The 17367-nt window shown below is 40.0% G+C and overlaps 1 protein-coding gene across 6 annotated transcripts; it reads left to right on the top strand.

The window, feature by feature from the left end:
* Positions 1–750: 750 nt before the first annotated feature.
* On the top strand, positions 751–10502 carry LOC116210923. Of its 6 annotated transcripts, none has more exons than XM_031545077.1 (14): positions 751–845; positions 993–1077; positions 1554–3096; positions 3171–3483; positions 4029–4504; positions 4723–5055; positions 5754–5911; positions 6108–6293; positions 6383–6638; positions 6788–7119; positions 7912–8068; positions 8162–8304; positions 9661–9784; positions 9886–10502. In XM_031545077.1, exons 3-14 carry the CDS (start codon positions 1569–1571, stop codon positions 10233–10235), a joined length of 4356 nt encoding a protein of 1451 aa, XP_031400937.1. In that variant the 5' UTR covers positions 751–845; positions 993–1077; positions 1554–1568; the 3' UTR covers positions 10236–10502. The 6 variants fall into 6 exon arrangements, with proteins under 6 accessions (XP_031400937.1, XP_031400938.1, XP_031400939.1 ...); XM_031545078.1 differs by having other exon boundaries at positions 1355–3096; XM_031545079.1 differs by having other exon boundaries at positions 956–1077; positions 6111–6293.
* The last annotated feature ends 6865 nt before the right edge of the window (positions 10503–17367 follow it).

The raw sequence follows: 17367 nt of genomic DNA, 5'->3' as shown, positions 1-17367 counted from the left end.
GGAAAAGCTCAACGTTGGGAAGAAAGGGCGTCGGCAGAATTGGGGTGAAAAAGAGAAAGAAGGCGGTTAATTGTTGTAATAGAGAAGGCACAAATCGAATCCCATTCGAAGAGGCATTCTAGTTATAATAATAGATGCAATAAAAAGTAGCAATTGTTCATATACATTGAAAAGGTAAAATAAACATTTTAAAAGATGTCCATATATATTGAAGGAAAATAAAAATTTCAAAAAATCGAGAAATATTTTTTGAGCTTCACACATTTATATATGTTATAGATTATAGATTTTACATTTTTTATTCTTCAAAATAAATAAAATATTTTAAAAATAAGAATTTTATGTATGTGAGCATTATTCAGTAAAAATTTTATGTATGTTCCTAGAAAGAATGAAATCAAGAGTTATGACTTCAATTTGTAATTTACCAGGAATAATGATTTGATTAAATAAGTTAAATGTGATTAAGTGCATATTTTCTCAATAAATGGAATGGAGTGTCATTTCATAAAATATTATCGGAGGTGAGTGCATTTTATCCCAAATAATATGCCACGCATTTCATAAAAAAAAAAAAGTTACGTGCCCTTCCGAGGAATAGGAAGAAAAAAGAAAAAAAATACGCGTAACTTTAAATTTTCACGCATTTTATTTTAAACCCCGTATTTTATTACTGCACAGACTCCTTACTTTATAATAATTGGACTTCTATGTGGTCCCGTGTTATATATATATATAATATGTTCGCCATGTTCTAGGAGGTCACTCGACATCCATCTCTCTCTCCTTCTTCCTGCTCTTTGTTCCCCCTCTCTGGCCAACAGCTTGATTAGTTAAATTCACAGGTAATAGACAAATCGTCTCCCTCCCCTTCTGGATTTTCTCTGACTCAGTGATTTTAAATTTTGTTGAGATATTATCTAGTCTTTCTTTGTTTTTTTTTTTTTGGTAACAGTTCCAGCTTACCTCCTTTCAACAATTGGTTGACTCAGTGACTTTAAAGGACAGAAGAAGAAGAAGAATCTTCTTGAAACAGCAAAGCAGCAAAGATTTGGCTGGAATTGATTCGGTGAACAGGTGAAGTATAGTTCTACATTTTTTTGTGGGATTGAATAGATACAATCACCTATTTCTTTGTGGCTCAGTGGCTGGTTCGTCATAACCGAGTAATGCCTGCCGGCTACATCGTCATCGTACCCGTAACTGTTGAACTTTTCGCGTTACTTCCTTGCATTGGTGATACTGATGTGAATCTTATATATGCTCACGATAGTTCATGTCCAACTTGGTGCTATATACAGTAGTAAATGACATTATTAATCCAGGTTGTTTTCTGACTTGATCATTCCTGCAGTGACTGCAACTGAATCCTTTGGGACATCTTATGTCGCGATTATCATAAATTTTTCGTGGGCTGCAGTGATTGTGAAAAATTGAGAGACCTGTATTTTGAGCAGTTTATGGAATGGGCCCGTGATCAGTTTATCTTTAATCGTAAAAGAATGCAAGCATTCCATTATCTTTTAGCTTATCAGTAGAGTTTCTTGGTTTAGGGTGCACGGGACGTCATGGGTAGGCAAGCAGACAATTTTTGGGAATACGCAGAGCGTTTGTATGGGCGTTTTAAGTGCAAATTCTGCAAACAAGATTTTGCTGGGGGTGCCCCTAGAGTTAAATCCCATTTATCTGGAATCAAAGGACGTGATGTAGATATATGCACCATGGTCCCAAAACATGTCCAAGCACTTGCTGCTGAGGCGATTAAAGGTGCCAATAAGAGACCAAAACCCGAATACTTTTCGAGTAGTTCCGATGGAACTTCTTCAGAAGTATGTCACAAAAATGATATCTGCGAGCTGGATAATTTGCTTGCGAAGTTCTTTCTGTCAAACAACATTGATTGCAATGTTGTTCAGTCATCTTCCTTTATTGACTTCATCAATGCTGTGGTTGCATTTGGTGCTCCTTATAAATTACCAAGTTATTCAGCACTCAAAACTCTGCTAATTCCCAAATTGCATAGCGAGATCGAAGCACATGTGAGAAGTGTGAAGGATTCTTGGGGAGAAACGGGCTGTACCCTCATCTCTGATGTTTGGTTCAATGAGAAAGAGGATCAATCCTTCGTTAACATCATGGCCCATTCGTGGAAAGGGGTAGTGCTACTGAATGCATTCAAAGTCCCAAAGCATGAATTAGATGGCGACTTATTAGAGGAAATCATCTGTTTCTGCATCCAAACTATAGGGCCAAAAAATGTTGTGCAATACATTGATGGCACTCCTGTTTGGGGACCTACCAAGGCTCGGCTCACTAGTGACTTTCCTCACATATACGTCACTCAGTGTGTTGCTGCTGAGATCCAGTCGAGTTTTGAGGAAGTTTACATGGAAATAGAGTGGGTTAAGCTGGCATTTGATAAAGCTAGATGTCTCATCACTCTTATTTATGGGAATAGCGATCTTTTGTCACTGATGAGGAAGTACACCAACAACAAGCAGTTAATACAACCTCAAACAACAGATTTTTTCTCAAACTACAGTATGCTACTGTCGATCATTGTCGTCAAAAATCAGTTACTTCAACTAGTGCAATCTTTTGAATGGCTTTCATCTGGTTCTGGTATGCCAGAAGTGGCTGAGATAATTAGAAGCTTAGAGTTTTGGAATCAAGTGGAAGAGATAGTAAAGGCTTTAGAGTCACCATTCCTAGTTCTCCACCTAGTTGATAGATATGGTTCATCTTCCGGGTACTTGTATGTGGCGATGGAAATGGCAACCGAAGAAATGAAAAGAATTTATGACGGCAATCCATCCAAGTACCAGAGACTATGGCAGATTTTCAACTCATTGAAGGAAAAGATTGTCCATCCGGTACATGCTGCTGCAGCCTTTCTAAATCCTGCATATAAGTGCAGTGAGTTGTTTAAAGATGCAGCCAAAGTAACTGAAGCCATGGATTTTATAGTAAGCCACTTGGTAGCGAGCGAAGATAAATATGCTTTTGTGGAAGAAATCAGGAAGTATCACGACAGAGGGAGAGAACTAAAAAGGGTCAAAGAAATTGAAAACATAATGGGGAAAGCATATCACCCATGTAAGTATCTTGCATTTATTGATTGCTAGCAGCAACAATCTGTTATGCTTCTTTTAATTCATATCTTCTTGTAGGTGATTGGTGGGCTTTTTGTGGTCATGAGTTTCCCATGCTTAAGAAGTATGCCATCCGAATATTGAGTCAGCCCTGCAGTAGTTCAGCTTATAAGTGGAGTTTGAGTGCGTTTGAGACTGCTCAAATGAAGAAGCTGAACGGATTTGCATTTGAAGCATCGACCAATTACTTGTCTTGGATGAATATTATCTTGACCACCAGATTTAGGGCAACGAATGCGTCTGATAAGCCAAAGGATCTTACTGAGCTCGTGTCCACTGATTTGTTAAACGAGCCGGAGGTTCCCCATTTAGATCCACAACCAATTCGCGGGTATGAGCACCTACTTGTTTGCTTTTGAATGTCAGAACCAGAGAGTATATGTAATGAGCGCATTTAGCCAATTGAAAAGTGGCTAACAGCTTGCATGATGATTATAGATATTCTCTCTTAAAGCATATGCTTGCTAGTTCTCGATGATCCCCAAAAAAAAAAAAAGAGAGAGACCCGCAAAATATCCTAATAAGCTTCGGCACAATTTTAATTTAGTATCTTGATTTATCTACCTGTATTACCTATTTTTGCCTGTTTTCTGAGTATTTTCAAGGCAAATTAGATGCAATTCATTCGCACCGCAGGTGAGGGCTACCTATCAAATATGCTTGAATGTCCTTGGGACCATTTAATAATTAATGCTTTTGTGCTTTTTGTTCTTGAAATAGTGTACAATGTACCTACAATGTATTCTTCATTAGAGAAGTTTCATCTATCCTATCCTGTTTGCCTGTAAAATCATATCAATAGCTTCTATTTAACTTTTGCCTCAGTATTCTTTAATCTAACTAGGAAGCTCCTTTGTCAAACTTTGATTGATACAGTTCTCTAATAGCTGGTAACCATTGCCCAAGCCGGAGATGTTTGCATCTGCAGTTTGTAACTAGGATTCCTTCTCTCCTAGTTACTGGTCATGAGGTCAAAAGTGAACAAGGATCTCCTGTCCATGTGTTCTTGGTAGACCCAATCACCGGTAATGTGGTGCAAGACAGTGCATTATCGATGTTAAATTTGGCAGTTTCAGCGCTTGAAGGAGACTTTGATGAAGAAGATAGAAATACTTGGAACAGGGAGGATTTTGAGAGAAATGAAATAACGGATGTCCCACTCATGACCGGCAGTCTGCAAGTGACCCTAAAGGATGGGATAGGAGCACTTGGAGCTTTCTATTTTAATTACAGCTCTGAAATTGCAAAAAGTGGGAAGTTCAAGCTTGGAGTGAAAACTCTTACAGGTGAATGTGGAGGTATTTGTGTTCGCGAGGGCACATCAAATGCATTCGTTGTGAAGGATGTTAATGGTAAGTTACTTGGTACCGACTGCGAGTGCTTTCCGAATTTTTGTCATGGTAGAACTTCTCAAATTTGTCATCCAAGCAAGAGTTAGGTAAATATAATGACATCCCATCTAGGATTATTATGATTCACTGCTTTGTAATATTGGCCAGAGAAATTTAGTTAAGCAGTAATCTTTGGTAAGTACAGAAAGCTTACTTAAGATCTTTATGTGTTGAGACAGTCACAAGTGGGCATGATGCCGCTGCCTGCCAGATGCACCTTTCAGAAGATTCACAAGTGGTGGTTCCTATGACACAAATACCCTGTCATGAAAGCGCTACTGCCAATAGCAACGTGGATTTCCCCAGTTGGTTTGGACCTGTTTGGAGTCCTGGAATGGAGTGCAAGCCTAAGCAGAAGCACAACGTCAAATCAGGGCAGGTAGCAATTAGATGGCCTAAGCTTAAAGCCATTTCACGGTGGACGAATCTGAAGAGAGCTTTCATGGAGAAGAGAGCTCAGAAAATTCTTAGAAGGGCCCGAGTGCAGAAGCGATTGGAAGAATGTAATAAAGGTACAGTCATCCTTCAGTCATACAACTGGGCTTTGGTATCCCGGTATTACATTGAAACACCATAGAGATCTATAGTTTAGGATCCAATTCAATATTTCATGTCACTGCATGCCTATCCTAACTTATGTACATGCTGAGGTGGACTGGACCGGTGTATATTATATTTGCCGCATGACTTTACAAAAACTTAGATAGGAGATTAAAGTTTTTCCAAGTAAGGTTGACCACTGTGTATTCCTCATCCAACTGGAAGTAGGAAATTGATACGTCCTTCTGCTGTTTAAACCAACCGCCTAACCTCTTAGAAAAGTTCCAACAGATAGCAGCTACTAACGTTTGGTGCCTTTACCATTTGCCATATTTCATCTAGTAACTCCTAGTACCATGTTCTCCAAACTTTGGTAGAACAGGGAGACCCTTCAGAGAGCAGCGAATGTTGTGTTAGCTCTTTCAATGAGGGTAATCTGGTCAGTAACAAAAAAAGCTGTGTCCGGTCTGGTCTGGTCTGGTCTATTTAAGTAACAATCTATAGTTCCTCTTCATGCTCTGATTCAAAAGAGATGTTTCGAAATGAAAAAGAGTACCTGTTCTCCAAAAGAGTTATCTTGTATATTTTCTTTTTACTGCCTGGTCTGCCTGGTACCTAAACGGGCCTTTTATAACAGTACCTTTTCTGGAATAAAATATATATAACGCAGGTGATCAAGATTGTAGTCTGGAAGATCACAGGCGGTTACAAGTTAAGGAAAAGCTGAAGGAAAACCCTGAGAAGGATGTGATGTTGACGGCGCCAAGTCAAGTGGCAACTTGTCCTGAGGAGTATTCCAAGGGCAAATCTGGATCTGCGTTGGATGAGGTAAGTACCATTTAAATATTGTGCACAGTGGATGCGGTATACATTGCCTAAGGCAACTGCACATTCAAACCATACCTCACATATTAGATAATTTCCACAATAATTCGATGCGTTTTATTTTTATCATTTCGTTGTCACAAATGTATAATCGTCACATCTCGCAATATATATATGTATGTACATATATGTATACCAGAAGGACGAGGAATCAATGCTACCAGGGCCTGCTTGGGAAGGACAACTTAAATTAACAAGTTGTGATAATTCAACTGTGGGAGGCTCTGTCGAATTTCCAAAACCAAGTACCTCAGAAGTTAGTCAACCTTTGACTTTCTTCTCGTCGTTATCGGCCTGCAAAGATACAGAGCTCCTCGAGGATGAGGTACTGGAGTTTCTTAACCCCATAAACGTTAACAGACTTTTGTCCCCTTGAATTTTTGTGGAGATTTTGGATGTTTCTACATGCTCCAGGAGGCTGCCAAGCCATTGGTATTAGAAGTATGTCCACCGACAGTGGTAAGCTTCTCATGTGCTGGAGACTCTATTCCTCGGAAACAGGATAGCTCCCAATGGAGAAATTTATTTACGCTTTTTCCCTCATTACTGAGTGGAGATGATACTGACCTTGGTGAGGATAAGGCAAGAGAGTTTCTCAAGCATACAGCAAGACAGTCAACAAGTCCAACCAAAGATAATGAATTGGTTGGCATGTCTAACCTCAGCATGTGTAAGTCTACCTGTAACTTTAGTCCACCCTCTCTTCCATTCAAACTTTGGTACGGTCCTTCAATCCTTTTTGTCTGTCATTTGGAACTTTGTTGATTAGGTTCAGTCAATAGACTATAGCAACCCACAAACATTCTTGACTAAATGCAGTTTCTCCAGGCACATCGAACTACTACAGCAATACCACGGGATTCTCGACCACGAGCAGCAATGCACAGTTCTTGAAGGCAGTGGTGGCAGGGGATGCTGAGCCGGATGGACGGATCTTGATACCGAATTTGAAGCTCTTCACTTTTTCCGAATTAAAAAGTGCCGCTAGGAACTTTGGACCAGATTTTCTCCTTGGGGAGGGAGGGTTCGGGAAAGTCTACAAGGGGTGGGTCGATGAGAAAACCTTAGCTCCTTCTAGAAGGGACAGTGGAATCCCGGTTGCAGTCAAGAAATTGAACCCAGAAAGTATTGAAGGTTTTAATGAATGGCAGGTAAGTAATTAACTAATCTATCATATTGCCTATTTCTGATCTTTTATGATTAGTGACTTAACCTTTTGCAGTAAGAGATACGGATTTGGTTCCTCTGTGGTGTAACTTGTCATGGATAACAGACAATTGTTATCTGCAGCACATAGCCGCTACAACTGCATCAAAGTGCTTTTGTGCACAATAGATTAATATTTATTGTCCACGTCCAAGTCAAGTGCGATAAAGTGCACCGCCAATCACACCACAGTTACACTGCATAGGACTAGGAAGTGTATTCCCCCGAAAGAAATGGGTTTCTGTTATTTTCAGGAATCGGGAGAAGTTCATTTTCACGGATTTCCGTTACTGAAACTGAATGAAAATTTAAAAACTGTTAGAACCAAATGGAGCAAACCTTTTCCTTTTCTCCCTCTTCATCATCATTGCCGAATGCTAAGAATGTGCAAAAATTTCGGATCCACCTTTAGAGAGGGACTGTTCCATTCCCTTAGCTTTCTCGTGGTGATTGATTACAAGCGTTGAAATGTTTCTTCGGTGGAAGGGCCCTCTTAACTCATTGCGGAACAAAAGATTAGTATTACCTTTCATACTGATGAAGATGTTCGATCTGGAGAACTTTATGAAAGATTTGCATTGTTATTTCTAGTTTCCTAAACGTTTTATTTTTCAGTGGTTTCTATTGGGAAATCGGAAAAATTATCAGTTCGACAATTTAATGAGAGTTCTACTTGTAAATGTAATGAAATTCTTGAAATAGTACTGATACCTGTATGCATTGTTGGGAAATTGCAGGCAGAGATGAAATTCGTTGAGGCGGAAATGAAATTCGTTGGAACGCTTTTACACCCGAATATTGTTAGGTTACTGGGGTATTGCTGGAAGGATAATGAGCTCTTCTTGGTTTCTGAGTTCACGCAGAAGGGCAGTTTAGACAACCATCTTTTCAGAAGTAAGAATTTGAATAATCAGAAGTATTCTTGACCACTCTTAGTCCATCGGTTTTCGTCAAGTAACGATATTTCGGTTATCCTCAATCTTTCAGGGAATCCCTCGATTCAACCCCTTTCTTGGGAGAAGCGACTCAAAATCGCCATTGGAGCTGCCCGAGGTCTTGCTTTCCTTCATGGTTCGGAGAAGCAAGTCATTTTCAGAGATTTCAAGACCTCAAATATATTTCTTGACTCGGTTAGTCTTCGCTATCTAATGGCATATTGCATATTCTCTGAATCAATGACTTGTCATCGCAGTATAGTCTTCTTTTTTCCTTTTTTGGATGAACTCCAGCATAGCTCTTCATTCATACTCAGCAAATTACAAGGGGTAATAAGACCCAGCATAGTGACCAGCAGTTCATCCAACAGTCAAGAAAATTAGAGGTCCACAGATCAAACAACCAAAATAACAGACCAGGAACCAACCCACAACATTCCAAAACTCGAAAGATACAACTAACTCCCCACCATATCAGCTGACAACTAAACCCCACTGCCATAGCAGATTTTCCTGCTGATGCTGACCTTTTTTCTTGAGCAAAACACTGCAACTAAGCAGTCTAGCCTGAACAGTGCTGCGAATAGCTCCCCAAGTCTCCTCGATAGATGGGTCCTCCCCCTCGAAGGCTTTCAAGTTCCTGGCTTTCCATATGAAGTAGACATAGGAATTCCACGCAAGTCGGAGAAGAGCAGCTTGACAGGATTTGCCACCAAGATGCTTAACGCCCCAACTGAGCTCATCAGCCCAGCCACCCACAGATTTTGAAATCCCACATTCCTGCAGCACTCTGGCCCACACATTCCGGGAAAAAATTGCAGGCAAAGAAAAGATGATCCCTGCTTTCTTCCTAATCCTTACAGAAATATCATGACTTATCCACCCCCAAATTCCAACGCGCAATCTTATCCATGGCCAGTTTGTCCTTGACAGCTAGCCAACTGATAAAACTGAATCTTGGAACATCAGGAGACCTCCAGACAAGATTGTGCCATCCCACACGACTCTCCCTGTGTCTCAAAACATTCCACGCACTACCCAGAGTGAATTTCGCCTTCTTATCAGCCAACCACACAACTTTATCAGCTCTATCCTCTAACAAATGAGTACCAGTTATGGTTTAGATCTCCTGACTGCGCATATCCCTGCAATTCCTCTGCAACTGCACAGTAGAATGTAAAGGGATGCAAAACCTCTTACCATTGATGCTCTTAATGAGGGGGCAGGTGGAGTGCCAATTATCAAACCAAAATTTAGTCAGTTGCCCATTCCCTATCTCATGTTTAATTAGAGGGTAGCCTTTATCTCTTAACTTCAGTACTTTGCTCCATGCATGAGAACACAAACCAGGGGTTTTAGACTCCATAGACTCCTACCTTTGATTATATACTCATTTATCCAAGCAATCCAAATGGAGCCAGCTCTACTCATTAGAAGCCAAATCAGCTTTAAATTGCTGAATTATAACGCGAAAATAGCGGACTTCCTTTAGTTATATTCTTCCTTTTTTTTAAAGAACTTCCTTTCTTTTTTCCCTCTGTTTCACTGCAGGATTATAATGCGAAAATAGCGTACTTTGGCTTGGCAAGATTAGGAACTTCGGGCGGAGAGTCACATGTGATGACCCGAGTTATGGGAACATATGGCTATGCAGCTCCTGAGTATCTTGCAACAGGTGACGACAGATTTTTAGTTATTCGTATGTTAACGTAGAGTTTTGTCTTAATTCTATACAAGATTCTTGGATCGCTGCACCCTGACCTCGATGTCTCTCAGGGCATTTGTCCACAAAGAGCGACGTGTATGGGTTCGGCGTGGTCCTACTTGAGCTGCTCACTGGCCGACAGGCACTTGACATGATGCAGCGGAGCGGGCAGCATCTGGTCGAGTGGGCCAGACCATTCCTTAACGAGGGGAAGAAACTCAAGATCATAATCGACCCTTGGATCGAGGGGCAGTTCTCATTCAAGGCAATCCTACAGACCGCAGAGCTGACCCAAAAGTGCCTTGCAAAGGAGCCAAGGGACCGCCCTTCTATGAAGGAGGTTGTCAAGGCACTTGAGCGGACTGAAGCAATGACAGAACTGCCCAAAGAAAAGAAAGTGCGGTCAGCCTCGCATCCCTAAGTGCCTCCGCACAGCCACCGGCCCATCCATTATCAGTGGTCTCCACGCCACTCGAGAGAGCACGGTGCTAACCTTCCTGCAGAAGCTAGCGAGCTGCCAAATTGTTCTACTCCACATGATCACTCATTTTATTATGAGCCACTTTATCACACGAACATAGAATCGACCCGATTATTTTAACGAATTGATGATCCGAAAAGCTTGACATACATCCCAATATACTCTCTTATATTTAATATTAATGTTGTGTTATATTAAGTTCAATTCTTTCTGCATTCCTTTTGATTAGATGCTACAGCCTTCCATCGTTTTGAAGAGCATTTCCACCTTCATGGAGTCATTTAAGGGCTAAAGTATAAAAGCAAATTTTGTTCGGGTGTTCCTATATTCTTTTCGTAATGGACTGAAATAAGAGAGGAAATGGCTATTTTATAGGCGGCATCCGGGCCTTTGTCCTCAGTTTATGGACAATGTCTAACTGGGCCAGCCCATCAGGCCAACATCGATGGGCCTGAGACGGACAGGTCCACATCATATAATTATGGATTCACTTGCATTTTAAGTTGAATGGACTATGGTGGTAGTAAATACTTTGGATGTAGTTGAATGGAGTATGGAGTAGATAATTTTTTAATGTAGTTGAATGGAGTAACACTTTTGATACATCTTTTTGGATATATCAAGATCTTTACATACTATAAAAACAATCATATTCTATGTAGATATAATGTAAATATATGAATTGTCCTTGGTATGATGGAAAACATATTCTCTTCGTTTCTCTATTTTGAGAGATAGCCAGCGGAAGAATGGTCATGAAACTCAGATACTCAAGCTGCTCAAGCAGAAATATAATTTTGCAGCTAAATCTGCAGCCATATGATAGGATTCTGTGAAAGGCTAGCAAGAATGGTATATGTACTCTTCTTCACTACCTTGGGATAGCCTCATAAGAAGGGAGGTCATATGGAGCAGGGCATTTCTATTAATGTAAGTTCTCCGGGATTGAAAAGCTGACTTGAATCATTTACTTTTTTACCTGTCATGTGACAAAAGTTATTTCAATTACTCTCTTAAATGAATTTACTCTTCATTTAGGCTGGAAATCTGACACTAATATCCCAATGGTGAGACGGAATCTGATTATACCGCCGACGAGGTAATGTTTGCTGTTTCCCGGCAAGGCAGCTAGTTCGCTTCGCATGTTCAATCGAGCTATCGAATTAGAGAAGCTTTAAGGCTATCTCGCAGTTTTGTGACTGAATGTGGTTTTTGTGACAATAGACACCAATGGTCAGCTATGTAAATGTGCATGCCATACTTGGAAGCTGTTCTGCACTCTTTCTTTATGATCAATTTCAGAAATCGATTAGATATAATATCTATGGCACTCAATATTCTTTAGGAATTGTTGGTTCTGATATGCTTTATTTTCTCGTAATTTTCCGAGTAAGACAATAAATACATCGTATCTAGTGGATGCATAATGAATACCAGTCTAGAATGAACTGTTCCAAGGTTCAGGTCAGATTAACGAGAACACCAGCTTGTCTGCCAGCATTTTTCATCTAAAATAGGTGCTGTGGATTCCATTTGATTGGGACCCCAAGGAAAGAGGGAGGATTCCGCCGATTTTTAGGATTTTCTCTTTTGCAGACGTTGAATGGTGATTCTAGGCACTTAAATGTGCTTCCCTAGGTAGGTGGCGTATCGGTATCGGTTTGATTTATAGTTCATTGTCCCAGTTATCTTAGATCTCATATCAGTCCTTTTCGACAACTCCTTTCCAACAGGTTCTTTAAGGGAATGTGGCTGTGTCTGAGACTTCGAAATCCCTAATCTGTGTCTGGTACGGCGCACTCTCTTCCCCAGCGGCTCTTCCTCTGGTCATCATCATCTGGTATGAATCCATGCTTCTCACGAGTTCTTACATCTTGTTAAAGCTCTTATGTAGCTGAAGAGCAGTAATTCGTTACTTGAATGAATAAGCTCCATATACTAGGTCCTGATCCCATGGCCGCTGTTTGTCTCGGTCAATTCATAGACATGAGCATGTGCATTTGTTTGATTTACGCAAGTTTTGGCATGATGAATTGGGTCAAGCAATCTGTTTTGTGCTGATCTAGAGGAAGTCTTTGTTGTTTGATTGAGTTAGATAGTCTGTACTTCCCGGTTCCTACCAGTGATATTATACCACAGGTTCTAACAGGGTACCCGGAACTTGTGGTATAATACAGGTTCCGGGTAGGTTCCGGTTCCAAGATTCAACAGGGTAGGGTCCGGTTCCAAAATCTTGAAACCGGTCCCTTACAGGATAGGGTTCGGGTATCATGAAAAAAACAGAATACCCGGAACCGATCACCCCTATATAATATAATGCATCATAGTTATAATGAATGCTCTTCTGTTCACAAACCTTTTTCCCGCCATTTCTTCTTCGCTCCCAACGAATGTTCTTGTGTCTGACCTGTGCTCTTCTCTTTCGAACATCTCCATGTTAGGTGGTGCTTAGTTAATAATTAATTCTAATATTATATTACATTATTATAAAGATAATTAATTGTTTAAGAATGAATTTAATAATTATTTGTATATATTGTATAACATGTTGTGTTAATGAATTAAATGACGGACTTGGATATGCTAGAATTATCTATATGAACACTTGATCGTTTAAAATATATATTTTTTATTTAATATTAATTCATTTTACTGTGAAATTTTATGCTCACTAAGATGCAGCTCACACTCTGTATATTATTTTTTTCATATGGATTAGAGATTAGCTTGGTTAAGCCGGAGAATAATTTTTGACAGCGGGGATCAACTTGGTGGACTTCCTAGATAGTCTTGTTTATTTTATATTTTATAGATAATTAAGCTATTAGAAGAGAAGCTTGAAAGTATGTTACGACCTGAATTTTTTTTGTATAGTTACTCTTTTGGTAATTGGAGATTATTAATAATCTATAGGGATGTTTGATATGCGATTTACTTGATGAAATAATTAATTGACAATTGAAGGTCTAGCAGATTGAAATATTAGCAAGTTTTGGATTATTAGAATTGTAGGGAAAATGTTGCTAAAATTTCAGGTCTTGACAGTATGTAAACATTTTTTACAATGGCACTCTAACGTAATATTTTTTAAACACCAAAGGCATTTTAGGAATAAAAAAATCGAGAAAGAGTTAATTAAGCTTTACTCTTTTATAAGGAAATTATTATTATATTATATAGAATTATAGATTACAAAAATATAAATTTTTAAGTGTTTTTATGTCACAACCCGAAACTTCAGTAACGTTTCCCCCATATTTCCTAGAATCCATTATGACATTGAAACTGACTTCTCATAAATTTCCAAAGTATATAACCAATCTATCAACTCTAATATGTATATATACTTTTCAGGAGATTTCTTTTCCGCTCTCACATCAGTGATACAACTAAACAAAATTTTCAGGTCGTAACATTTTTAAGTCCATTCTATACATAAGAAAATCTATCAACTAACTAAGGATTCCTACCTAGTTCTCCGAGCTGATCTCCGATATCAAAAAGTGGTTCCTCCGCGCAATCGGAAGCTATCTGGAAAAACGTATGCAGGGTGTGAGCTGCATCTCAGTGAGCACTATATTTCAAAGCAAAATGAATAATATTAAGTGATAAATATACTTTTAACAACCCAAATATTTATATAGATAGTAATAGCATAACCTAGTCTATCAATTAATTCACCAACACAGTATATTATACAACGCATACAACTGATTACTAATCTCATTCACAACAATCAATTGCCTTTATAACATATAAAACTATTATCAGAATTAACCATCGACTCAACATCACCTTGCATTCATAACCCAATTAAATCAATTAGCAAACCACAAGACTTCCACAGAATAATTAAGACAATCGCAATAATCATCACATTTACAGCAATCGAACCAAACAAACAATGTACAACACAACCAAATCAATATAGCCATAGGGTTGCATTTCCTCGCAACAGAGTTGTGACGGTACCGTGACCCCGCACATCTCACTCATATCATTCTCAACTTCCAATATCCACATCTCATAAGCGGGGGCCACCTATTAACTTCTGGTGGTAAAAGTTGACTCAATTTGTATTCCACCAAGTCTCAGCGGCCGATCAGACCCCTTTTTCTATTCCGCCGAGTCCAGCGGCCGATCCGGCCCCTGTTTATATTCCGCCAGGTCCAGCGGCCGATCAGGTCCCTATTTATATTCCGCCGGGTCCAGCGGCCGTTCAGGCCCTATTTGTATTCCGCTGGGTCCAGCGACCGATCTGGCCTATTTTGTAATTCGCCAGGTCCAGCGGTCCCATGGCTATAGTCAAACAACAATCACAATCATTATTAATTGTAACCATACCATCTCACGTCATACATCATTATACCCAAGCATAATCCCAATCACATCACAATGACAGCACATTACCATCACATATCTCATACACAACCAGTAAACACAATCACACCGCGTTATCTCAACTCAAAGTGAAACATACAAAACAATATCTCTCAAATTCCATCACGGAACATAGCACGACCAATTTCTTAATCTAACTATCACAATATTCATCTTCACAATTTATATAATTAGAGCGCATCATTTCACAAAGGACTGAAATATTCACATAACATACATATATATATATATATATATTATTTCACAATGGAATAAAGAACTCACCGAATAACCAAAACTATTTCTCCAAACCTGACCTTGAGGGTGCACAATCAATGTCCTCAACTCCTATCAATCATTAATATAGCCTAAAAAATAAGTTATGCCTAATAATCATTTTCTCCACTAATTCTTATACTAAATCATCCTGCAATGGCCTTGGAGGATCAACGAAACTAAGATATAAACACAACAATAGCACTAGTAATCCAACACTCAATATACGACAACTACAAAATTCTTATTATTAGATTATTACTCTGGGCAATTTATGAATATTATAATTCGTCATAACGTGTGTATATATTGAGGTAACAATTCAATTCACTAAATCAACCCACATATCTTAAATAGCTGTCAGCACCCCATTTCGGTCTATCGGTTCCAGGGGGCAAAATCGTCATTTTTTCAATTTATTACCTTTTCTAAAAAAGAAAGTCAAGTCGGTCAGAACCGATCAAAGCCGATCTGACCGACATGACAGATGGGCAAGGTCGGTCAGAGCTGGTCTGACCGACCGTTGCCCACCATAAAAAAAAGAGTCAAAGGTCAAACGACCAGTTTGACTTCCTTTTCTTTCCTTCCCACCCACCACTTTTCCTTTTCTTCTTCTTTCCTCCTTCATTTTTCTTTCCTTTCATTCTGGTCCCTGCAACCAAATCAGGATCTTCTTCCGATCTTTCGCAAATTTCCGGCGAAAATCTCGCCCGATCTCCGTTCCGTTTCCTTCTTCTTCAAACTTGTGAAACCCTAGCAGAAAGGGGGGGGGAGGGGGGGGCGAAGAAGAAAACCGGCAGCTCTCTCTCTCTCTCTCGGGCTCTCTCTGAATTGAACGAAAAATCCCTCAGCTCGCTTATTTCCAAAAACGAAAAAAACCTCAGCTTGTTCCGGTCCTCTCGCACGGCCAACGCTCGATTTTGCAGATCCTCCCAACTTGGAACGACCGGGATTTCTCGGAGCTCGTCCACGGAAACGAAAAGAAACAGCGACTCAACCTCATGCCCGAGACCCGGAGCTCGACCTCACGCCCGAAAAAAAAAAAAAAAAAAAAAAAAACCTGAGCTCGAATCTTGGACGGCCGAACCTCCAGCTCGCCAACGGCCCAACCCCCAGCTCTCGCGAGTACCCCAAGCTCGGAGACCGAATCCCAGACCCGATTCCTCGCCTCGGCTTCTCCTTCACGCAGGCGGATCCGAACCCCTAGTCACGAGAGCCTCCCCAGTAGACCGCCGGAAACCCCCCGGAGTCGGGAATCGCCGCGACCAATCGTCACCGCCCCCCAAACCGCATCCTTCCTTCTCAGTTTCTCCTTCTCGTTCTAACCGGGTCAATATCTTTGTTTTTTGGGTTGAATAGGCGCGCCGTCCAGTAGCCCAGCTTGCGGCCCAGTCCAGCAGTGGCTCGGCCTAGTCCAGTAGCGGCAGCCCGTTAGCGTCGGCCCAGCTCGGCCCAATCCAACAGCCAACTCGCGTCGGCCCATTCGGCCCAGCCCACCTGTCACGGCCCGGTCCAATTCGTCCGGCGGGGATTTTTAATTTTTTTTAATATTTTCTTATTTACAGAGAAGCCCCTCAACTTTTCGAACTAGGTAAATTCTCGACTTAGTGGCATGATTAGGGCTTATTTCCTGAATATTATTGCTTGCTTGATGGATATAATGTGAAATGAGTGTTCTTGGGTCGCGTGGGTGATCGGATTTGTCCCGAACTCGATTTTACGAACTTTATGTTTTGTCACATTTCAGTCCAGATGATGCATTTTATTTTTTTCAGATCTGCCCCGAATTTCAAAATTTCTTTTCAATCAAGTCCCGATCATTTTACTATTTTCCAATCAGTCCTTGGATTTTTCAGAATTCTTTTTAGCATCCTAAAGAACTTTCCAAGTTGTTTCAGTTTAGTCCCGGGGCCATTTTTCACCTTTTTCAGATCCACCCTGAATTTCAAAATTATTTTCAATCAAGTCCCGATCATTTTACTATTTTCCAATCAGTCCTGGAATTCTCAGAATTTTTCAAGCATCCCAAGAAACTTTCCAAGTTGTTTCAGTTTAGTCCTAGGGACATTTTTTTCGTTTCCAGATCAGTCCAGATTTTCAAATTCGTTTCAAACTAGTCCTGGGATATTTTCAGTAATTTTTACATAGTCCTCAATTTTTTCACAATTTTCAAATCGGTCCCCGAAACTTCATCCGAATTTTCAAATCAGGCCCTGCTCTTTAAAATCGTTCAATTCAGTCTCCTGGACATTTTCTAAAAATATCCAATCCTTTCCTACTTGGATCACTCACCGACAATGTATGTGCCCCATTTAAATATTTTTATTTTTGTAATTATATGTATATAACGTGATCATATCAGAAATTAGAGTTTATCGGGCGGTCAACTAATGGCTATCTCGACGACTCGAAATCC

This window comes from Punica granatum, chromosome 6 (assembly GCF_007655135.1).
Source record: "Punica granatum isolate Tunisia-2019 chromosome 6, ASM765513v2, whole genome shotgun sequence".
NCBI lineage: Eukaryota > Viridiplantae > Streptophyta > Magnoliopsida > Myrtales > Lythraceae > Punica > Punica granatum.
This window is presented reverse-complemented; position numbering and strand designations above follow the sequence as displayed.